Source organism: Petaurus breviceps, unplaced genomic scaffold, assembly GCF_028583685.1.
Source record: "Petaurus breviceps papuanus isolate PSGF00001 unplaced genomic scaffold, PetGlider_PUasm1.0 218, whole genome shotgun sequence".
NCBI lineage: Eukaryota > Metazoa > Chordata > Mammalia > Diprotodontia > Petauridae > Petaurus > Petaurus breviceps.
In genome coordinates this window covers 6,164,177-6,189,758 of record NW_027185872.1, presented here as the reverse complement: position 1 = coordinate 6,189,758, position 25,582 = coordinate 6,164,177, and the positions used below count along the sequence as shown (strand labels likewise).

Below are 25,582 nucleotides of genomic sequence, written 5' to 3'. Positions count from 1 at the left end.
TTCCTTCTCCAGCTCAGTTTACAGATGAGGAAACTGAGGCAAGCAAGGTGAAGTGACTTGCCCAGGGTCACCCAGATAGTAAGTGTTTGAGGTGAGATTTGAACTCAGGAAAATGAATATTCCTGACTTAAGGTTTGGTTCTCTATCCACTGCATCACCCAGCTGCCTAGTAAATACCTTTAGGCAGTGTTAATCTCTTAAAAATAGTAACTAAAAGCTAAGGTTACTTAAAAGTGCCCATTAAGGGAGGTAGGTTATCTTTGGGGCCCTCCTCTAAGTCTTTTCCTCCAGACCAGGATTCTCTCACTTTAAAATCTCCACTGGAATTGGTTAATGGACTTCACTTACTACATGCTGGGCACTTTGCTAAGTGCAGAGAATTAAATACAGCAGAATAAGACAGTTCCTGCCATGAAGGAGTTTCAGTTCTAATGGATAAAGCTTTCAGTTTTGCAGTTGATGACTTTCAAAGTGCCTGGCTTTATTTTCGCTTGGGGGATTCATGTTCTGCTATCTTCAATGTTTTCTGTCTACTTCTGCTAACCTGGAGGTGCAGATTCCCAAGGGGATTTGGAGATCAGAGATATATCATGTACATGTACATGACAATATTTCCTGCCAGGAAATTCTAAATGGAACTTGTACAGTAAAAATTGTTAAATTTGTTTCTAAATCACCAAAAACTTTCAAAAAGCAGTGCATGTTCCTGTGAAGTACGTATCAGGGTGAGTATCTGGGCAGTTGGTTGTTGGAGCATTGGAAATGAGATGCTAATTAGCTAAATGACTTGGGGCAAGTTGCTTGACACATCTTGGTTTCAGTTTTCTTATATGTGAAATGGTGATAATAATAGCATCTATCCTGCAGGGTGGTTGTAAGGCTCAAATGAGATAATGCACATAAAGGACTTTGCAAAGCTTATAGCACTATACATGCTAGCTATTGTTACCTAGAGACAGTCTTGATGTTTTCATTGAAAGGACACACGTTTCCACAATTAAGTCCCATCACATATTAACAGCACAGATATTCATTTTATATAGATTTTGTAACACATATGGACATTTACACTGACATTTATTTTAAGCCAACATGTATATTTTAATAGCAGTATGCACACGATTTTTCTCTCTTGCACCCTATCTGGGGGAAGATATTTATTTTAATGTGATTTTAGGTGAAAATTTTCAAAGCCTTCAGGAACTTTGTTATGAAAGTCATTTAGCAGAAATGCCCAATATTGGGCTGACCATAAAAATCTGCAAGAGAAGCTGGGTTGACCAGTACTACCCTTGAGATGGAGTTAACCCTACCTTGAAAACTTGAACATGAAGCTAGCCCCAACTACATTTGCAATAATCACATGGCACCAATGTGTATACTTAGGAATTTTTCAACTCATAAAGTCATGTCTTAAATACATCATTTTCTAAGTTTGTCTCCAGGTGATCTTAGGAAGTGAGTAAATGGAAAAGAGAATGAAAGGTCCTATTCATGACAGGACTTCTTGAAGACTTTGTCACAGAATGTGAAGACATAATTGACATATTATGTCATATAGATTGGATGCCACCAAAAGTAACCTTATGAGATACTGAAGAGATAGATTTACCAAAGGGACAAAGGAGGGGATGCATATAGAAAGTTCCAGTCTTTGTAATTGTAGACAATCCCAATGCCAAAGGGAGAGGTATGAGTCTTTCTCACACATTTAGAAAACCTGCATGGTAGAGTTTTGTGGTAAGAAATTAAAATACATAGATAGGAAATGAATATACATTAATATGGGAGATGGCAGGGCCATGTGGCTAGACAGCCATTTTTGGTGTGAAGAATATCTGGGTTCCAGTCCGGCCCATGACACATATGGGATGTGTGTCCCTGGGCAAGGCACTTAGCTGCTCAGTGCATCAACTAACTCTAAGTTAATTTTCATGCTAGAATTTTCCTTAAACAAAAATAAAGCAATAAAATCTGCACTTGATTTTGTGAGAGGAAAGAAGTATTTTGTCAGCTACAAAATGTTGCTATTATTTAGTAAAGGGCCTGGGATTTCCCTGTGTTCTATGAGGTAGGCAGGGTCTCTCCAACATAATAAGGCTGCATCCAGATGCTTGATTCTGGCTACCTGCAAAAGTATTGCTGGAATGTGGACAAACTGGTTGAGGCAGAGGAAATAATAGGCTGGGGACTTCTCATCTTTCCCTGTGGGGAAAAGTGACTATAGCAACTTTTCCAAAGACATTAATCTCTGTTAATCTTTTTTTTCTACAAGAGCAACTGTTCTCAGCATGAAGAAGAAAGCAAAGGTCAGGAACTTATCTGGCAAAATGGTGACCTGCATGGAACATCAATGCTGTAGCTGGTCCATTTTGATGATTTCATATAGTGATTTTCATTCACCCTCAGCTTAGGTTATGGGCTTCCTGTGGGGTTCTGTGGCTATTTTTGACAACTGCTTTACACCCCATTCTCTAAAGTGACCATGCCTTTAAATCCGAGACAGAAATGGGGAGACAATGGATGCTTTCATTCCAGTAATCTTCATAACTAATTCATTGTTTTCTCCATGTCCTTTGGGAAGAGTAGTCCAGTGTCTCTGGACTCAAATATGAAGCTCTGAATCCCCAGGTCCTCCAATATAGAGCCTACCAAAAGGCTTTTGTGATTGAGTTCAAGACCTCCTCTGAGAATTGTTCAGGAGCAAGAGGAGCCTGGCTTCTGGGAAGGGCAGGAAGCATAAGCACTTTAGCATATGGGAGACCTAGACAGATTTATAATCTCATCTGCTGTTCCTATGATCTGGGAGTTGACTCAGACCACAGATGTTCTTAATGACACCTGCTCACATGCTCCTAGAGGGAGTAACTTCCATCCATGCTTTCTATATTGCTCATTGTCTGGCTTTCTTGGCACTGTGAGGCAGTTAAGAAGGAAGTCAAGGTTTCTATCTACTCCTCTGGGATGTGAGCTTCTCAGAGTCACAAGGAGATTTTTTTCAAGCAGGACTACTGCCTCTGGAATGTCCATTTGGGCAATGTGATCATAAAAATGGGATCGAGATTTGTCCTTTGTGTCTTTGAGCTCTCAGTATTGAACACAATGCTTTGTGAACAGTAGGCACTGGATAAGAGCTTCTTTCATCGCATTAGGCTGCCAAATTTAGAACTTGAGTTTTATTGATTATGGGAAAGAGATAGTTGGTCATGGCCCTCAAGATTAATGATCATGAATTTTATTTTTTAATAATTATATTTGAGAGCTTATATTTGACTTTAAAGTTATATGTATAATTTCACTTGAGACTTTTCCCTTCATATAACTAAACCTCCAGCCAAGTAGCTCTCTGATTCTACAGCATGGCTTGGAGGTGAGCCTGGCTAGCTTAGTGTGCAAGATGTGGCAGACCCTACCATCTGGAAAACCTTTGGGGTCCAGGCCAAGGGAAGACTATGAAGCCTCAATCTGTGGACCAGCTGGGCAAAGCTCAGGGAGAGATTACTCACGAGAAGTTTGGCTACAAAGGGATGGTGGTCATCTTTGGCAAAGGAACTTTATGAAGCCTAGATACTAAGTAGAGGATCTTAACCTGGGATCCATAAGCTTGGAGTTTTAAAATTATTTTGAGAAGTATATTTCAACATAATTGGTCTTTGCTATAATCCTACATGTCTTATGTTAAGCATTTAAAGTCACAGTTCTCAGCAAGGGAATCACTGTCTTCACCAGATTAACAGAGGAGTCCAGGGTAGGGCTTCTTCTAAAATTCAGAACTCTTGGTATAAAGGGCATTGTTGATCTCAGCAGAGGGGCTTGCCAGCTCAGTCAACCCTCTAGAATTTATTAAGCTCCTACTTTGTGTCAGGCAGAGTGCTAAGTGCTAGGGAGAAAAAAAGAGACAAATAACTCCTGATATCAAGAGGCGTGCATTCCAATAGAGGAGATAACATGGATGCAAGTGGATGAATACAAGATACAGACAGAGGAAAAGGACAACAAGGACATGCCTCTGCTGGAGGTCTGGGAAAGGAAAAATATAACTGATGCAGACTCTTCTTCAGTCACATGAGAAACTACAGGCTCAAAGATCATCTAAGGGCATCACATGGAAGGCAAAAGAAAAGGTCACATTTAGAACATATCTTACATCTTTACCTATTTCAACATGTTAAGGATTTAAGTTACTCCAACCTATGTTTCCGGTTTTGTTACACAGTCTCTAGTTTAGTCAAACTGACCTTTCTGCTGTTCCTCATGCAGGACATTCCATTTTCTATCTCTGTGCCTTTGTATTGGAAATCCTCTATGCCTGAAGTTTGCTCCTTCCTCACCTCTTTCTCTTGGGACCCCTAAGCTTCTCCAAAGCTTAGCTCAAGCACAGTCTCCTACAGAAAACCCCATCTGTTTCTCCCAGCTACTCCCATATGCTTTCTTTCCCCAAGAATTACTTGAATTTGTTTTGTACAGATTAGGGATTCTCTCTCTCTCTCTCTCTCTCTCTCTCTCTCTCTCCTCTCTCTCTCCCCCTCCCTCTCTCTGTCTCTCTCTGTCTCTGTCTCTCTCTCTGTCTGTCTCTCTCTCTGTCTCTCTCTCTCTGTCTCTCTCTCTCTCTCTGTCTCTCTCTCTCTCTCTGACTCTGTCTCTCTCTCCCTCCCTCCATCCCTGTCTATACACACACATATACACATATATTGTCTCTCCAGACTAGACTTAAGGGGCAAGGTTCACCTGACTTCTTTCTTCGCATATCCAACACTTAGCATAGCATATAGCATGCAGTAGATGCTTTAGAAATGCTTAATTAACTAATTCTCTTTCATCAGTGTCAGTTATCCCTTCAACAACCTAGACCACTGCCCATCCACAATATATATGATAAGTTTTGTGAGTTGCTGTTGCTGGAAAATTCCTCCCTTGCCTTGCACTTGGTGCTGGGCCCACCCACCATTAGAGCAGCTGGTCCCCAAGGGTTAGGCATGTAGCAAGTTGGCAGCTTGCACTCGGGCTACTTTGAGGGCGCTAGGACATGGTAGTGCACTGGTTCTGCTGGCGCAGCCTGTGAAAGCACCAGGTCACCTTGGGGGGACCCAAAGATCTCTTCCAGCTGTATGTGTCAATGCTTTGCATTCAGTGCACGTAAGGGAATTTGACTTAAATTTAAACCAAAAGTTAGCTTGTAATAAAGACATGAAGTTATTTCCATTAGAAGATGTTATGAATGACTTCTCAGTGTGTTTTGATTGATGGAATGCCTAGGTCTGAGGGACCTCCCTCTTTCTCAGAAACATGAACAGCATTCACTGTATTGTGGTGAGAATGGTCAGATGGGAAAGGCCAAGAACACTCCCGCCACCCCAGGCAGTGTGGGCTCGGCAGCGCAGGAAGGGTGGAAAGGTCCAGAGGAAAGAGGGTTGGGGGCATGGGACTCGCCTTCTTTTTCCTTGAGCGTGTTCAGATAGGACAGGAGGTTCTCATTGGCTTGCACACAGTAGGCCTCTCGCGTTTGGATTCCTCCTCCACACAGGGCAGTCTGGTTCCCTCGTCTTCTGTCTTGTTGGCTGAGTAACGGATCAACGCGACACTCAGTCCACTCTGTAGCTCTCCAGCCATACCTAAGTCAGAGCCAAGAGTCAGCAGGCATCCCTGGCATCACTTCCTTGTTTGCTAGGAAGACTTAGCCAAAGGTTTTCCAATCCCAACTGAACCTTACTTAGATAAAACACACAGTGCATTTGAATGTCAAATAATTTCTTCCTCTTCCTCTCCTTTCCATCCTCAGGTCTATAATAGCAAGGGTCAAACTGAGTAAAATCCCGTGTTAATGCCAATCAGCAAAGCTCATATGTCAGTACTTGGTGACAAGAAAAAATGGCATTGTTGCATGAGGAAATTTGAAATATGACATTTCATGAAGCGAACCCCAGGCTTACCCCTTCTTAACACTGATTTTCAAGCAAGCATGCAGAAGAAATGGTCAAAGTGAAAAGATCATATTCATCAAAATGGTAACCATTGAAAGTAGAAGAGCAGGCCTTTGTTATACATTTAATCACAGTCCTAGAAATGGCTCCCCCGTATCTGAGAAAAATTATAATGGGGGGGGGGTGCGGAATTGTGACAACTTACAAAAAGGAAATCTTGCCGAGAGCAAGCTGACTTTTTTTTTTAACAGCACTTAGGCATCACTGCTGAGGGATAGGAAAGGAGGAGGAGCTGGCATGGTTTGAATTAGGAGGTGATAAGCAAGGGGCCCTGAGACCCTGAACTTGTGAAGGGAAAGCCATGTCACTAGCCCTGCCTAAACATAAGCTTTCATGAGCTCCCCAGGGAGCCATCACTGATACTGCTGGATATGGGAAATTGTGATATTTCTCCTCCTCCAGGAAAAATGATATTTCAGTGTCCAAAAAATGACTTATGTAGCATGATGGGCTTTTTATATCAGATTCACATTTGGAATGAAAATGTCTTAAGTGCTGTGTTTATGGTTCTGTGAGGTCAGAAGGTTGCAGGCATTCCTAGGTGTGCTGTCTACCTCCCTCTCTCCCTCTGTGCTCAGGAAAGTCTAACAGTCCAGCCTGACTTCACTCCATACCAGATGAAGCTTTGTTTTTTATACCACAGGTCTGAGTTCACCCCAAACATGGTGTCCAGGAGTCTCCCACCTTAGCTCTAGGAAGTTAGCAACATAATCTCTGGGGAAGTTGCATCGGGGTGGTTTGGGAAGGTGCTGGTAAAATAGCAAGGCAAAAAATAAAAGCAATTCTCAATTTTCTGAACGAGCCTAACTCCAGTTCCTCCTGTTCAAAACAAAAATGAATAAGAATGAAATCTGACCGATGGGGAGGATAGCAATCACTGCCTGGTACCAGAGCACCAGGCAAGCATCCTTGATTATGGACTCCAGGGATGAGATCTTGTACCTTAAGGACCTCCCACTCCCCCTTCCCCTAGCCTTCATGTCCTGGGCTACAAGACAGAAGAAAATTCCCAATCAGGCCAAGAGGACATATTGTTATCAACAATTTCCATCTAAACATCCTGGGGGTGGGGGCTGAAGCTTTCAGTACCTGAGTGGGATGGGTCATTTGGTATGTGAGAACTATGTCCCAGGATCAGTCCCAGTTTATTCTGTCATCTATGACCCAACATCATAACAACAGCAGGAATCTAGGATGTTCATGACAATGCTAACAGAACAGCTGAGCAGATTTTCTCATTCTGGCTCTGAGAAAACTGCCTCTGGGAGCCCAGATTCCCCTGCTGAAATCACCCCACCCTGCTTCTAACCATGAGTGATCTGGTTGGATCCCCTTCAGAGAGTGCCCAACCTCACCAGTGTCTGTATTACTGCTCTGAAGTCCAAGTCAGCAATTAGGATGCCCTCAGTCCTGGTGTCTGACAGGAAGCTGCACCACAGTAGCAGAAATCCTCAGCCACAATTGTCCCCCCACCACAGCCAGCCCCTGACCCAACTGTCTTATGTCTACACATGTCCCTCGTCTCTCTTCTTAAAATACAAACTCCTCGAGGCCTGGCGTTTTCCCACTCTTGTCTTTGAATTTCCAGTGCCTGGCACAGAGTTGGTGCTTAATAAATGCTAGTGGACAGACTGAACAGGATCATTCATGTTAAAATTACTTCCATAGATCAGAGAAAGGGAAAGCTCAGAGAGACTAGAGAGCCCCTTCAGGATCCCTGATGATTTTGTCCATGAGGAAGGTCACCCAAGAAGCAAAGTGATGGCAATTGCAGGATGGAAAGTGGCAGACTGGGAAGCAGGAAGACCTTGGTTACATCCTGACTCTAATACTGACTGATTGTGATGATGGAGAAGTCACCTGACCTCCCCAAGCCCTGCTTCTTATATCTGCAAAGTTGTATGCCTACGGTGTGTCCCTTACAGCCTCATTGGGAAGACCAAAGGAGATGATGGGGGGAAAGTTCTTTGTGTAGCTAGAGCCCAGTAGGCATGCCGACTGCTGCTGCTGTTCATTTCAGGGCTGAGACTACAATCTTCTGGATCCCTAGAAACCACCGAGAAAGAGCTGCTGCCCACACCTAGTTACAGCCAGATCTGAAAACAGAAGGGTGTCCTGGGTACTTCCATCCTGAGAGTTCGTGCAGTGGAAAGAGACCTAGAATTATGAGTTAGGAGAGACCTGGGGCAGAGAGGTCTGGCTGTGCTCCTCTGTGTGATGATACCGGGCCAGCTGCTTCCTCTCTCTGAACCTTAGTTTCTCCTCCTGTGCCATAGGGCTTACAATATCCATACTACTTCCCTCAGGGGCAGTTGTGGGCAAGTGTCAAACACCAGGACCACTGTCATTAGTGCCCGTGTTCTTCAGAGCAGCATTTGCAGGATGTGGAGACATTTCGGTCATTAAGAACAAATATCCACCCATCTTTCCCTCCAGGAGGTTAACTGGTAAAATAAGAAGTATGTAGACAGTCCCAGATTTTTGGAAGTAATCATTCCTCCCCTGCTCGATGGTCATTTACTTACATAGCACAGGGTGCCACTCCATCTCCTTGGGTCAGGCAAGGCTCAATCTCCTCCAAGGCAGGGCAATCTTGGTCACTGCCAATGGGAAACTGCTGGATGGTCCGTGTGCGGACACGGTTCCCTTTAGGAGATGATGTATCATAGCAGGTCTTGGAGCATGGACTCCATTCAGTCCACTCAGACACCTGGCACTCCTTGGTGAGCACGCAGGACTGGAAGGTGACAGGCAGCTTGTCTTGTTGGCAAAGGCTGTAAGAGAGCATGAAGAGTGATCAAAACCCAGAAATCAGTGTGAATGGTCACATTCATTATCAAGGAGCTGGCCTTCCCTGTGTCTCCCAAGATGTACAACTCAGAAAACTGGTGGCAATTCAAAGATGGGGCAAGTGCTTAACATTCATGGCATGACAGGGAGGGGGAACTACACTGACTTCCACAGTTTCCTGGGACTTTATTTACTCTAGATATGACTCACTAACAGGAAATAGGAAACAAAACACTGCCCCCCCCCCTTTGGGGGTGTAAGTAAATAAGATGTGCTGGAACTAGGGAGGGAACGGCATTGTATATAGCGTTTTTCTAAACTTGGCGCCATGGAAGGAGCTGGCAGTGTAATAGGTAGAGAGCTAGGCTGAGTCAGGAGGACCGGGGTTCACATCTAGCCTCAGACACTTATCAGTGTGATTCTGGGCAAGTAGCTTAACTTTTTTGCCTTAGTTTCCTCAAATGCAAATTGGGAAAAGTAATAGTACCTATGACGTAGGGTTGCTATAAGGATCAGATGAGATAATATTTGAAGAAACATTTAGCAGCATGCCTAGAACATAATAGGCACCAGCTAAATGCTCACCCTTCCTCCTCCCCATCACCTCCCATACTCCCCACCTTTACTCCAGTCTCTTTTGAAGAGACAGCCTTTCTCACAAAGTCCAGCCCATCTACTTGGACCCTTGTCACAGAACCTTGGGGGAATTTCCCCCTCAGTATCCTATGCTATTTCTTATCTTTAGCTTCTACATGCACGCATGCATGCACGCACACACACACACCATCACTTGACTCCACCATCCTCTCAAATCACTTTCCCTTCTCTCTCCTTTCTATAGCCACACTCATAGAAAAAGCTGTCTTTATTCTTTGTCTCCACTTTCTCTCCTCTTTAAACTCTTTGAAGTCTGCCTTCTAACCCCACCACTCAAGTGAAATTGTTCTGTCCAAAGTACCCAGTCTTTCAGCTGTCAGGTCCCATGACCCCTTCTCAGTGCTTATACTTCCAGACCTGTTCTGGGCTTTCATACCTCTGACCACTTTCCCTTCCTGGACACTTGTCTCTCTCTGAGTTTCGGTGATACTGCTCTCTCTTGCCTCTCTTCCTATGGATTTAGTCTTTCCTTAGTCTTCTTTGCAATATCATCATGTCCCACTCCCTAACAATAGGTGTGCCCTATGTCTCTGTTTGGGGACATTTTGTTCTCTATATACTCCATCAGTTGTCTGGCCAGCAATTACAGACTCAGTTCTCTGTGTGAAGATGACTCCCAGATCTATATATCCTGACCTAATCTGTCTCCTGAGATCCAGTACCATTTTACTAACTTCCTCTTGGCCATTTCCAACTGGTATCTTAGATTCAAAATGCCTCAAACAGAAATCATGATCTTTCTCCCCAAAACCAATTTCTCTGTTTCTGTTGTGAGCACCACTGTTTTTGAATCATCCAGTCCTTCAGAGACATCAGAGCCATCTCATGACTCCTTACTCTTCTTTGCCCCCTCCCCCATCCCACCAGGTGCCAAGTCTTGTTGTTTCTACCTCCACCACATTTCTGACATTTATTCTATTCTCTCCACTCACAACTGAAGTCTGGTACAAGATGTCATCTCCTCTTTCCAGAATAATTTCAGTAGCCTCCTGTCTGGCCTCTACAGCCCATCCTCCACAGAGTTGACTGTGATTGTCCTAAAACATATCACTCCCTGCTCAGAAAGCTACAGAGGCAGGTGGGGCTCTTCACTATGTGATTGCATCCCATATCCCAAGATCTCTTACACATCACTACTGCCTTTCGAACGCAGCCAGACTAGTTCCGATGTTAGTCCTCACTCACACCACATCCGCCATCATGGGACTTGGGAATACTAAGTCCCTGTGGCTTGTAATGCTCTTCATCTTCACCTTTACTTTGAATCCATGGCTTCAGAGTTCAGAGTTCAATTTAAGAGACGTCCCTGATCTGAGGCTTTTCTTGGTGCCCCGAATACCAATACTACAAACATTATCACGCATTTACTTTCCATGTATTTTGTATTATTTATATCTCCACATTGTTCTCCCAATAAAATATAACTACTGAAGAAAGGGCATCTTTTGCCTTTGCTTCAACAGATCCTAGTAAAGTACCTAACACACAGGAGGGGTTTTCCCTGATTCTCTATCTTGTGTTATAATTTTTTATTACAGATCATATCCCCCATCCCACACCCAGCAAAAGGCAAGCTCCTTCAGACCAGGGACCATCTAATTTCTGTCTTTGCATCCTCAGTATTTAGCAGACTTTTGCCTTGAACACATTTTAGCACTTACTAAATGGTGATTGAATTGAACTGCCCTCCTCTATTCTCAGGGATTAGATTCCCAATTTAAATGAATCCAGGATTCAAGGCTCATATCCAATCCCATCATCATCATGAAGCCTTTTCTGATCCCCTCCCCTGCTTCCAGACCACCAAACTACCTTATTGCACTTTGTCAACAATCCCTCTCCTTGTAGAATGCAAGCTGTGTCAGGGCAAGGAGGGTTTCATTTTCATCAATGTAACTTCCATACCTGGTTCAGTGCCTGGCAGTAGTGGGGATTTAATGATTGTCCATTGACTAGTAGACTTCCTCAGACATCATTGATTGAAGTATCAAAAGGTGAAGCTGCTTCCTCTTTGAAGCAGCCTCAGCAGAGTCCTGGACTCTCTCCATATTTCTTACTGATCTCACTGGAGACACAGTTCCTGAGCTCAAACACTTATCCCACTGGTATGGATCAATATCATCCCCGACCTCACTCTGAGAGTAATCCCAGTCTCTGTGATCAGTCATGGTTTATGAGGGTAATAACCATGATGATGCTAAGCTGTCCCCTGGCAAAGATAGTGGTGCTGAGGGTCCATGATTTACATGTTCTCTCCTGCCCTCTGGGACCAATGGTGTTCATGGGCAAGGCTTGGCTAATCTGGGCAGCTGGAGCCCACGGCAATGGTCTTCCACTGGACTAAGCTCACCACACACCGAAGAGAGATCACTCAGTTTTGGGCTATTACTTCTGTCTGATCCCAGGGCCTTCCTGTTTTAGGCACGTGGGTGTTGGCCATTCGAATCATTTCCTTGAGCCTACAGAGTTAGGAAGAGGGATCTGTAAAATCAAAGGTCTATAAGCTTACCAAATAGATCAAAGAGGAAAAGGATTCATTTACAAGATTTAGAGTGGCTCTTTTTGTAGAGGCAAAGAACTGAAAACTAAGGCAGTGCCCACTGACTGGAGAATGACTAAACAAAATATGGTACATGAATGCAATGAAATGAGATCATGACATAAGAAGTGATACAAGAGATCATTTCAGAGAAATGTGGAGAGACTTGTGTAAACTGGTGAAGAGTGAAATGAGAAGAGCCAGGAAGTGAGATGATCCAGAGTGCTGGACCCAGCGTCAGCAAGACCTGTGTTCAAATTCAGCCTTACTAGTTGTGTGACCCTGGGCAAATGACTCATGGGGTCTGCTCTAGTACTTGGTAAAACATAGAGTGCTCTAGAAATGCTTGGTACTAACTATGGTCAGAGAATACCAAAGATGCTACACATCTTCTGACAGAGAAGGGATGGATGACATGTAGGATTCTGGACATGGTCAATGGGAATGCATTTTGCTCGACAATGTATATTTGTTATAAGATTTCTTTTTCTCTAGTGGGGAAGGTGTAGGAGGAAAAAAATAAATATTTTTAATTGAAAAAATAAAATGTAATTTAAAAAATTTCTGCCTCCACAGGTCTTAAACTCTATTTCAACTAAGCTATCATTGATTATTAATAGTGCGAGAGGCACAAAACTAGCTATAAAGATAAGTTATGATTGCTGATCTTCAGGTTTATGATATTAAGAAATATGGAGTGATTCCAAGAGTCTAGACAAATTAGAGGAGGAATGATTGATTCTCCAATTCCTATTTGTGCCTGGTTTGCCATCAGCAGGATACATGCCCTAAGTTGCATTGCTTCTACCTGTAATGGGAATATAAATTTTAAAGATCTTCCCTGCCCCTAGGCTAAAGTGCACCTGGAGCCTGGGGTGGGAGGCTTGTTTTTCAGTAGATACTTCTTGATTGGCCAGTGGGTCAAAAAGGTTGTTACATTCTCTGAGCCAGGAGAAGGCTATATAAGCCCTGATGTGGAGCTTTGTTTTGGGGCTCACTTTGAGAAGTGTTCTGTGATTTGATATGGATTCTGGGAAGCCATTGTCCTGAGTCCCCCGGCTTTGAAAAACCCAGATGTTGAAACCCAGATGTTGATTGGGTATGGATGTAATGGCTGGACAGTTTGGACAGCTGTCTACTTGATCTGTTTCTGTCTTGATAATTCTGTCTGTGTACTTTGAAGTTCGGGGTACTGACCTTTTCCCCTGAACAAGGTAAACGATATATGTCTGACTGATTAAAGTAAGCTTGTTAACCCATTTTGAGTTGCTTTCCTTTAACAAAGCAGATCTAAGAACCTGTATTGGCAGCCACCCTCGGGACGCTGGGGTGCTTGCTGCCACAAAATGGCGTCACGGAAAGGATCTGCAGAGTAAAAGGAAAGTATGGGGACTGGGATAATTGTTTGTTTCCCAGTTGTGGTAGCTGTGATTCTGTGGAGCCATGGAGCAGGAGAGAAGAATGGCCTGCATGGTGACTTCACTGAGCTGAGCGCAGGAATGGTGAGCTGCCTGCATTGGGACCTGGGCAGAAACCAGTAGCAGCTGCCGCTTGCGGGAGGAGAAGGAACCCAGGAGTTCGGAATTCAGCCACAGGAAAAGATAAGAACTGAGCAGCAAAGCAGGGCCACTGAATGTGTTTCCTTGCTGCATCCCACAGTTTGGGAGCCAGGGGGAGGATGGACTTGTGACTATGGTGGGTGGGATGAAGTGCCTTGGATCCCCGGGGACCCCACCTTGTTGGTTTTGTTGCCCAGCCCCCTCTCTGTACTTGGAAGCAGGGGCTGGAGCTGTGTGAAAGGAAGGACACCACTCCCCCCATCCCCCCCCCTTGAGAACTTTATTTGAACTCTTGTTTTGAACTGAAGTGATAATGCTATGTACTTTGTGTTTGTTTAAGGCCCAGTGGCCACTTTGGTAACTTTAGTTCTGTACCTTGAAAATGTGACCTAAGAGATGTTTAGTGCTAATTCAAAAGTAAATTGTCTATGCTATGGGCATGAAAGATCTTGGGGCCGAATGTAATGGAAATGCAAATTTAAAGATCTTCCCTGCCCCTAGGCTAAAGTGCACCTGGAGCCTGGGGTGGGAGGCTTGTTTTTAGTAGATACTTCTTGATTGGCCAGTGGGTCAATAAGGTTGTTACATTCTCTGAGCCAGGAGAAGGCTATATAAGCCCTGATGTGAGGCTTTGTTTGGGGGCTCACTTTGAGAAGTGTTCTGTAATTTGATCTGGATTCTGGGAAGCCATTGTCCAGAGGGCCCCCCCCCCCCGGCTTTGAAAAACCCAGATGTTGAAACCCAGATGTTGACTGGGTATGGATGTAATGGTTGGACAGTTTGGAAATCTGTCTACTTGATCTGTTTCTGTCTTGATAATTCTGTCTGTGTACTTTGAAGTTCGGGGTGCTGACCTTTTTCCCCTGAACAAGGTAAACGATATATGTCTGACTGATTAAAGTCTGTCTTGATAATTCTGTCTGTGTACTTTGAAGTTCGGAGTGCTGACCTTTTTCCCCTGAACAAGGTAAACGATATATGTCTGACTGATTAAAGTAAGCTTGTTAACCCATTTTGAGTTGCTTTCCTTTAACAAAGCAGATCTAAGAACCTGTGTGAGCAGCCACCCTGGGGATGCTGGGGTGCTTGCTGCCACACTACCCTGTAAAACTTTTCCTCTCTGAACAGGTTTGTAAAACCATTACTCATTTTCCCCTTTATACGTCTTATTTCCCTACAATTTTGGAACTTAATTAGTTCAGAATTTATTATATGCTTTACAACCTTTGGCTAGACCATTTGACTAGAGACAAACCTCAGACCCTGCTGAAATCAAGGCATGGCCATGACTATGGGAGAGGTAGGCAGTGTTCTGGAATGAGTGCTGAACTTGAAATCGAGATCTCGGCTTGACTCCTGCCTCAAATACTTACTAGTTGGCCATCACCAACAAATCACTTATCTACTCCCTGAGCTTAAGCTTCTGTCAAGCATATGTGAAACAAGTGCTATCACCCCAGTAGTACCTGCCTTAAAGGCTTCTAGAAAGTCTGTAAGTGCTATAGAAAGTTGTCAGTTATTTGTGGGCTAGGTCATTGTATTCTTTCTTTGCTACTGACTTCCTTCCAGCTGGGCACATAACAAATGCATGGGCTTGGGTAAGGAAAAATAGCTGCCTCCCTCCTTGTATGTCACCCATCATTGAAAACACAGCTAGAAATTGAACTTGGAGCGCTGTTCCTCCTGCTCAGCAGAGCACATCAATTTCAGATGGAAGGGACCTCGGATGTATCTGATGTAACACAGTGACAATGAAGTCTGTTTGCATATGTGTGTATAACATACATATGTGTGTATACACATGCACATGTTTTAGAAGTTAATATTTATCTCAATCTATCCAGACTCTTTAAAATGTCTGTCTCCTGTATACTGTTTAAGTTGTGAAGTCCCTGCCAGAGACGCTACCTGAATGTCCCATGGGCATCTTGCACTCTCCACGCCCCAATCAGAACTCATTGTGCTTCCTTACAAACCCATCCTTTTCCGAAACTTCTCCATTGCTGTTGCTGACACCCAAGTTCAAACTTTTAGTTCTTGATTCTATGCTCTCTCTCAAATCCCAGATCCAATGACTTGTAAAATCTTGCTGATCCTAGTTTCCAAACATCACTCACGCTCATCACCCAGCCATTGAGCTGGTTTGGGCTTTCATCATCTCTTGCCTGGATTATTTCAATAGTCTTCCAAATGAACTCCCTTCTCCCCATATTTCCCTTTTTTCCTTTACAGCATTTTACAATCAACTGCTGAATTGACATATTTCTCACATACAGATCTGCCTCCATGGCAAAAATCTACTCAAAAGTTTTTGGAGGATCACTCTTTCCTCTGGGATAAAGAGTACTCTACTCATGGTCACAGGTGTCATGGCCAGTGGGGCTGGTGGTTCTGCTCTGTTCCATGGACAAAGAGCCCACTCGGCAGATCCTGCTCATCCCCAGGGAAGCAGGTGGCTAGAGAGGGTGGAGGCTGGATCCCTGCAGCTCTGTCCCAGATACAAGGAGAACCACTCAGTCACATGATGAGGACAGGCCCTGGGATTGATGATCTCAATTGTCCTTTTAAGCGCCAATATTTTGTGATAGTGAAATCGCAGACAATGTAAGAGGTGGCATGGGAGGCATCTTTATCATAGCTCTCCCTGTGGAAACTTCTGGGTTCTAGCTGATCTTTCAGGTAAAGATGAAAGGGTTCAAGGTATTTGGAGGCTAATGTTTTGTTTGATAGAACCATGATCTCATTGAAATGGGTGTGTGTGACAGTGGGAGGGAGTCCAAGTTATTCTTTACTCAGTAATGGTGTGTTGGAAGGTAGGCTGGGGGAGTGGAAGAAGGGTTAACTTCAGAGTTAGGAAGGACCACCTCACTCTACTTGGGCCCTGACACACCCCAGCTGGGCATCATGAGTCAAGCTCATAACCTCTTGATGACCTGGGGGAACCTCAGAGACTTTAAGCTGCAGATCAATTGCTGATTGATATTTGTGGAAGGAGCTTCCACACCAGAGTTCCCTTCTTCAAAAATGTTACAAGTTTGGACAACCCTATGTGAAAATAAAGGGTAAATTAGAAAAAAAAAACCTTTTCAGCTCAAAATAAGATATATGTACATGAAGATTTCAGAGCATCTATAGCCTATAGGATCCTAGATATAGAGCTGGAAGGGACCTTAGCAATCATTGAATTCAACTCACTTATTTTCCTTAGGAAGAACCTGAAGCCTAGAGAAGGGAAGAAACTTGCCTAAGGTCACAAAGGTAGCATGTGACAGAGGTGGGATTTGAACTCAGGTATTGTGGTTCTACAGCCTTAGAAATTGCACTATGGATGATTACTTTGCAATGGGCCTCTAAGGAGGCCCACATTAGCCCCAGTGGGGGATAGTTGAGATGCTGAGTGGGGAGTCAGGCCACCTGGGCTTTATTCCTGATTGTACCACCACTTCCCAGGGTGACCTTGGTAACATGGCTTTCTTTCTCTAGGCTCCACTTTCCTTATTTGTAAAAATGAAGATGATGGATCAGATGTTCTCCCATAGTTCCTCTAGCTCCAAAACTGAATAATGCAAAGGCTCGTGCAGCCCTAAGTAGATGTGGCTCCACCTTCCACTTCACCCTTGACTGGAGGCCTTCTTCCTGGTAACAGACTGAAATTCGCCTTCCTTCAGACTTCAAGGGACTCATTTCTTGGGTGACTCTCACTCGGTAGTTCAATCTTGGAGAACCAACAATCTTTGACTTCCCTGAGCTCAGAGCTGCTTCTCAGTTCGCTTCTGTCATATCAGCGAGTTAGTGCCTGACATGCTTGTGGATTCACACGCATCCATAAATAAATTCCTTCCTAAAGATAGACCTCACCCCCTCCCCAATATATAAACACATATTGAGATCCAAAAATCTTTTGAGAAGCTGCCAGGAGAAGTTGCCAACCCTTGCCACCTGTCAGCTGGAAGGATCATGTGCTTCTGATTACTGCTGAGCATTTGGCACTGGCCAATAGCCCTGGTGTGAGTGTAGCCCAGAGCCCTAACCCCATCCTTGCCAATGGGATGAACTGCAATCGCCAGCCATGCTCTTTGAAAGAGAACTGTACCCAGATGATTGAGCCATTAGCTATGCAAGAAAGCAGCACTCAACCCCTCCAAGCCCCAATGAGGTGAAGATGGCAGTGACATTTAGTAGCATAATTCCTCAAGCCTTCCCCAACAAGAGAAGCAGAGGCAGCTTGATGATGAGAAGGGGTGAAAAATAACTTCATGCTGTCTAATAGGGTGGCTTAAGTCATAGACCAGAGTTCAAATCCCTGCTCTTCCACATCTGGATTGTAAATCTGGGCAAAGCATATGACCTTTCCAAGCCTCAAGCTCTTCACTTATGACATAAGAGGGTTGGTTCCCTGCTCAGGGACACTGAGAGCTTAAATGACTTCTCTAGGGCCACACAGCCAGTATGTGTCAAAGGCAGGGCTTAAATCCAGGTGCGCCTGATTGTAAAGTTAGGTCTCTATCCGCTCTGCTATACTGCCTCCCAATAGACTTCTGACAGGATTCAGAATTTTTTCAAAGTTCTACCGTTGAGGGTGAAGAGGGAGCAGATGGATCACAAGGCATCAGAGAATCCTGAAGTAGGCATCAACACACAGCAAACCACTTTTGTCATCGAAAGTGCAAGTCCTAACACAATACTGTGACCAGAACAAAAGAGACGGATTTAACAATGGTCAAAGGCACCTAAAACTTTAGGAAACAAAGAGCTAACCAAAGCACATAGCCTAAGGCATCACACAGTGGTCGTGCTCAAGGCTTGGTGGCTTTTTTTCCTCTTGATGATGAATTTGAGTCACTACCATGACCATGTTTATTCTTTGGCTGACAGTTCTCTTCTCTGTGGGCTCCCTCACCCAGCACAGGGCTGCTCTATCCTGCTGGTTCAATGGCGGTTGCCATGTGTATGTCTCACTCACAAGTCTCTGGTTCCCACTATAAACTGTTAGCCAAAACCAAGGGTCAGATTTCCAAAGGTCAGTAGGTCACTTTCCTGTAGCTATCCTGCCAGTGTGTCAAACTCCGTATGTCTAGGACACAACTCCTGCTTCTCATTTGTTTGTCAGATCCTGTGTGCCAGCACACAGTAGGTGTACAGACAATGCCTTTGGATCAGAGTGGGGCAGCTTCGTTTTTCCTGCCTGTTGCATTGCTCTCCCACAAATCACTCTTGTCTTCTAAGCGGGAGTCCTAACATTCGAACTCTAGCATTGTACTGGGCCTCAGAGTCTGGCCATTTAGTCCTATGGCCTCCTTTTATAGATAAGGAAACCAAGGTCCAAAGAGTTGAAGTAACTTGCCAAAGACCACCAAGGTAGAGAGTGTTAGTGGTAGGATTTGAACCCTTCTCTGATCCAAGAGCCTGCTTCTTCCTATTCTGTCTCCCTCTCCTTTTTCTCTCCTCTCCACTCTCATTATCCTATCCTCTACCAGCTTGCCTACAAGTCCTGTGGACACCTCCTGTGAAATGACTTCAAGATCCACTCCTTCTCGATACTGCCACACCCAATGCCAGGTGCTTGCCTATCTTTGTATTGCCACATGGTCATGGAGGACCAAAGAAACACAAAGTACCAAAGGGTCTCAGAGAAGGGATCTCCAAGGTCATTCAGGAGAACAGCACAGACTCCTTCTATGCCATCCCACACATCGAGGCTTCTGTCAAAGTCTTCCAGAAAGGAGAAACACTCACTACGTCCACAGCCTGCCTGCTCCACTGTGGGATAGCTTCGAGTGTCTAGAAGTCTGTCTTTAGACCAAAGTAATCTGCCTCCCCGCAGCTGAGATCCATGCTTCTCACTGTGGGGCTACACGGTTGAAGCCTGATCCCTCTTCCAGGTGATGGCCCTGCCGATATGTGCATAGAGCTCACATCTTTTCTTCTCAAGGACCAACATCTGCAATTGCTTCGCGTGACCTCTGGAGGGCCTCTCTCCAGGCCACTCCCTCCCCATCCTGCATTCCCCTGCTCATTAATATCCTTCCTCACTTGTGGCCCCAGAGCTGAACCCGACCCTCCATAGAAGGTGTGGCCAGGGAAGAGAATGCCGGGGTGCTGTTTCTCCTAAAGAAGCCTGCAACTGTCCTGGCTTGGGGGGCTCCCATGTCACCCCGTCAGCTCCTATTAACCTGGTGTGAGTGTGTCCAGGGAGAAGATTCTTTCGGGATGAACTGGCTGAGCAAGAATCAGATCAAATACTTGGAAGGATTCTTGGGGGTCTGTTCTGTGACTGGGGATCAGCTCCATATGCTGGCTGTTCCTTGTGCACATTTGTCCATCTCCCCCCTCAGTGCCTTGGCACAGACTGCCCCTCCTGCGCGCGAGTGCTCCCTCCCTCCCTCCACCCCATGGCACTCCAAGTTCCCCTGAGCGTGCAGCTCAGATGTCACCCTCTGCGCCAGGACTTTCTTGGTCCTTCTCGATTGTGCTCTTTATCTCTTGAAATCACTTTGTCTTATTTCCCACATCTCTTAAAATCTCTGTAGTTGTTTCCCTTTAGTAGACTGGAGGGGCTTAGAAGGCAGGCACTAACTTATCCCCACTACTACATCCCCAGATGCAAAGCACTGAGTGCAGTGTTTCTATATATAGGCATTTAATGAACACTCATTGCACTGAAGAATGGACATACGATCAGGAAAGCTGGAGAGAGCCCGGTGGCTGGAGTGGGATCATGTTCTATTTACAGCATTCAACTCTGAATTACACAAGGAAGTCAACTGATTGAAGAAAAGATCATTATTTTGCTGTTCTATCCAATTCTGAAATGCTTCAAAAAGTTCAGTGAAGAACAAAGAAAAAGCTGGAAAGGGGAAAAAAAATCAACATATTAGGACAAAAGCCAATCAAAAGGAAGAAGGAAAGCCATTAACACTTCTGGAGAGTGCCACTAAGATGTTTGCCCAAAGTAATGGGAGCGGGATAAAATGCAGACCGCCGCTAAGTTCAGTGCTTCTACCCAATCCAGATTTTGGGACATCTGCCAGGCTAGAAATTGCTCTGAAGTGAAGAGATTTCATTTATGGGATTACATCATTACATGGAAGGGGCTTAAACATAAGAAAATGAATGAGAAACAGAGATTAAATCCCCCTGTTTAAATACCAATTAACTGTGGAAAGAGAGAATTATTGAAAGTTATTAATTGAGGATGGATAGCACCTGGAATGGCCAGGACAATGAGGGCTCTGGAAATGGGGCCCCAAAAAAGCTGTTTCAAGTTCAAGTCTTTCGTCCTTGGTGGTAGTGAAAATATGGACAAAATAATTAGATTTTCCAGGCATAGGCAATGTTCTTTCTTTTTTTAATACAAGTCTCCTCTAATTGTTGGAGGACACATCCAATCGATATTAAAAGTAGACTAGCAGAAGTAAGTACACAATATACAGTAGAAACATGCATCTCTCTCTCTCTCCCTCTCTTTCTCTCTCTCTCTCTCCCCCCCTCCGTCCCCGCTTATACAATCTGACATCCTCAACTCAATTTGTACTAAAGGGGAAAGGAAAGTAAGAAAAAAATGATGTCACTGTCATCTCTGTAAATATATGTCTAGTTATTCTTTGGTTAGAATGTCAATTAACCAAGAAAATAACTTATAATTCAATATGCTATACATTTTGTGCTATTATAATAGTATTCATCACAGGATATTAATTTTAACATCAATGAATAACCATATATTTGGGTACATCTTACTATTAATATCCTGTTAGAGGAATTACTGAATATTAAGTGCTTAAAAGATCATTAATATTAATGATAAGTTGGTCATTAATATTAACAATCATCCCTATTATTGATTTAATGGTTTGTTCATCATGAAACCTCATTATTGTTCCTTTAGAGGAGCTACATAATTATGCATATTTTATTTATATGCATGCACTTTGATGATAATTAATCAAGTGGACTTTAAATGTTTAGGAATGAGGTATTTCACAATAAAATTGGTGTTTATATATATAGCAGGTATTACTATAACACACTTTGTATTTGTACACAAACATAGAGATACATAGAGTTATATTGGCTCACTGAGTCCAGAATTGGACGGGCTATGAAAGAACTTGGAGGCAGGTCTAGTGGTGGACAAAGATGGAGGATTCAATTTTCATTTCCCATCTAGGAAGAGGGTTGCAAGACATGATTTCACTGTTCCAGGTGAAGAAGGGTGCTCTGCTAAAGTAGGTGGACAGAGCACTAAGAGATCAAGCGCTTTAACTAATATCACAGAACCAGCATATATCTGAGGCAAGTCTTGAACGCAGGGCTTTGTGGTGCCAAGGACATCACTCTTTCATGCACCATGCTGCCCTTTACTTCCCTCTCAAATGGTTAGTTTAATGGAGGCAAGGATTATGGTCTTTCTAAAGTGCACATAGGTCTCTGCACACAGTAGGTACTTAATGAGTGGTTGTTCAATTCAATTATAGAACCTCCACATTGGAAACAGACTGAAAGGCTCCCTGGGACCACATGAGTCAGAAACCAGAATCCTTTCTCCAACCGGCCTCGAGACTGCACAGCTTTGCTTTGTGGAAGTCCTGTGGTGGCGAACACTCTGTCAGTGAGTTTTTTCCCATCTTGACAGTGCTAATTGTCCCAAGTGTGTCCTTCAGCATGCCTACATCTCCTTTCCTCCTGCTTTACCAAGTGCTCCTGGAATCAAGCAGAGCCAACCTTATCCCTCTTCCCCAAACTGTCCCTTTGTTCACTTAAAGACAAGGATCCTGTCTCTCCCGGGTCCTCGTTTCTTCAGGATAAATACCCTTAATTTCTTCCAGTGCCCTTTGTATGGTACGATCTCTGGTCTTCTCACTTTGCTGTCTTTTCTGTATCATCTCTATGTGGGCCATCTCCCTTCTGAAATGGTACAGCAGGAATTAAATACAGTCCCCCTACTGTGGTTGGCCAGGACAGACGCCCCTTCTAATGCAGCTTAAGATCACATGACAGTTTGGGACTACAGCATTGCACTGCTGAGTCTGAGTGAGCTTGGAGGCCACTAAGGAATCCAGATCTTTTTACACCAACTGCTGCCCACTCACAGCTCCCTACTCTGTGCTGTACAATTGAATTTTTGGACCTAAGTGCAGAACTTGATTTTAACAGTAAAAATGCCACAGGATGTTCAGTGATCCCACTAATTAGTTACATGTCACATAGGGTCTAGACCCTCGACTCACCAGGTTCTAATTAAGCACTTTTCCTATTATTTCATATACTTATTTTGCTTGTGCTTAGTAAGGAGGCTGGCATTGCCCAAAGGACAACCATGGATTGGTAACTCATAATGAGAGAGCAGGGGATGAAGAAGATGCATTGCTCAGTGAGAGTGGAATCCTGGAGTCTGGTTCTGGGTTCAGGTGCCTCAGAAAGGGGGCAATTCTTCGTCTACCAAAGGGAGACAACATTACTCATGTCCTACCACTGTATAGGCATAGAGGGGGCATCAGATTATCATGGGATCTCAGAGTATTAGAGTAAAAGTCAGTGAAGAGAAAACTAGAGAATAAAACAGAAAGAAAGACTAAGCAGAGCAGACAGCAAATGTGAGAGACTGGAGGGGCCAGGCTCAGTCTTCTCTGACACACATTGTCTGTGCAGCCCTAGGCTAGATGCTTCACCACTGTGGGCCTCAAGCACTTAACCCACAAGTATTAGTAAGTGCTCACAACAGGTCAGGGACTGTGCTAACTCGTAGAGAGAAAAGGAAGGAAAAAAAATCGTCCTTTTGAGATTATAGATGGGAAAGCAGGTGATACTGATCTGCATGAAATAAAAGATAGACAGAGGCAAAGGGAAAGACCCCAAGAGACGATGAGAGAGACAGAAAGAGGCAGGCAGACAGAGATAGAGACTTATATATCTCCAGTGACTCACAGATTTAACCTTTGGGAACTGAATGGTAGAAATCTGAAAAGGCATTCTTCTGAGAGCCTTCCCTAACCACTCCCAGACAGAGGGAGTTCTCCACTCTCAGAACCCAGAGAGCCTCACCTGCAATACTCATGGGATGGTTAATTCTCTAAAGGCAGCCCCCATTAGTGCTATACATACACATATAAGCATATGCCGACCTGTATGTTTTTGCTGTTCAGTCATTTCAATTGCGTCTGACTCTTTGTGAGCCCATTTGGCAAAATGGTTGGCCATTTCCTTCTCCAGCTTATTTCACAGATGAGGAAACTGAGGCAGAGAGGGTAAGTGACTTGTCCAGGGTCAAACAGCTAATTACTGTCTGAAACAAGATTTGAACTCAGAAAGATGAGTTTCCTGATTCCAGGTCCAGATGTCTGTGCACCATGGCACCCACTAGTGGCCCTATGTATTTATATGTGTATATTTATGTACGTATATACACATATGTGTACATATATAATAATACATAAACACCTAGGCATATATAGCCTAGATTCAAATCCCAGCATTGTTATTTACAATCTGTATGTCCTTGAGCAACTAACTAAACTTTTTCTGGGCCTCAGTTTCCCAATCTATAAAAGTACAAGGTTGGACTAGAGGACCTCTAAGGGGCTTTCCAACTCTAAATCAACTCACCATCAATCAAAAAGGAATTATTAAGCACCTACTATGTGCAGGGCAGAGACAGACCACATGGAAGCTGTGGATATAAAGGGGGGGAAAGAAATTAAGCAATCCCTGACTTTGGAAACTTTCATTACATCAGACAAAGTGACATGAACCCATATAAGTAAATACATAATATAGAGAAAGCAAACCCAAGTTTATGGGGATGGGCCATATAGAGTGCTGAACTCAGAGCCAGGAAAACAGGTTTTTGGATGCTGTGACTGATCCTTTTCCAAGGGCATAGTGGAATGGATGGAGCGTGTTGGGATGAACCTTTGGAGAAAGAGGGTGAAGGGGTATGGGAATGGGGAATCAGGTGGTAGGGGGTGAAGAATGGGATTTGGATGATGATCTATGGGAGTTCAGAGTTAATGAATTCACAATTAACTTAATTAGTAATGAAGAATTGTGCAGAAGAAATGGTGACAAGCTCATCAATGTAGGACTACAAGGTTGACATGGCATTTGAGTGAGGGCTGGCCAGCCCATGTGCTACCCTGGCATCTGTCCAATGTTAAGAAAATTAGAGGAAAGCCTTTACTGCAAGCAGTAGATCCTGTCTGCAAGATTTATGGAAGGTCATGGTCACAAGTGGAGTAGGACTAGAAGAGGGGGATGGGTGATACTTTTGACTGGTGGAAAGGGTGCCCACGCTGATAAGATGATGATGGTGATGATGATGACAATGATGATGATGACCTCTTGAATTCACAAGGTGCTTTAAGGTTGGTGAGGTCCTTCCAGTAAAATATCTCATCTGAGCCTTACAGAAGCTTAGGAGGTCACTGTTCCGATTTATCCCCATCTTCCCAGTAATGGAGCTGAGACTCATAAAGGTGAAGTGGCTTGCCTAGGTTCCCATAGTTAGTGGGAGTATGAACTAGGATTTGAGCCCAGGCCCTCTTGTCTCCAAGTCCCCCACACTCTACTGCTACAGACCCCTTGAAGCATGCATCATTATTTGTAAACGGTTCCCCACTTATGCTCTACCAAGTATTACAAAACACTGACCATCGATCCCTCAAGTGTGACATTAACTTTACCTTTTGTAAGACACTAATGTCTATTGTGATTATTCAGCAAACTGGGATAATGTCAAATTAGGAACTATGGCTTCTTCCAACACTTACTTTTCTTTTTTCCCAAATGCTTTATTAACTTCTGGTTTACATCACTCATTTCCACCAGATTTAGAGTTACAACTTTTTTCCCCATTTTTCCCTACCTACCACCCCAAAATAGTGGTCCCACAGGATATCCCCTCCTCCAATCTACTCTCTCCCATACCCCCTTCGACTTTTCCAATAGGGCATGGTGGATCTCTATGCCCCAGTGCCTGCATATCTTATTTCCCAATTACATGTAAATTAGTATATATATATATATATATATATATATATATATATATATATATATAT

General features: G+C 43.8%; 1 protein-coding gene across 1 annotated transcript in view; it reads right to left on the bottom strand.

Moving 5' to 3' along the window:
* The window catches only part of THSD7A (thrombospondin type 1 domain containing 7A), a 350,332-nt gene that overhangs the window by 155,145 nt on the left and 169,605 nt on the right, over positions 1-25,582 (bottom strand). The window contains exons 3-4 of the mRNA XM_069094452.1: positions 8,507-8,755; positions 5,431-5,612 (exon numbers count right to left, since the gene is read on the bottom strand). Coding sequence (XP_068950553.1) covers positions 5,431-5,612; positions 8,507-8,755 — 431 coding nt within the window. The remainder of the gene's footprint in view (positions 1-5,430; positions 5,613-8,506; positions 8,756-25,582) is intronic.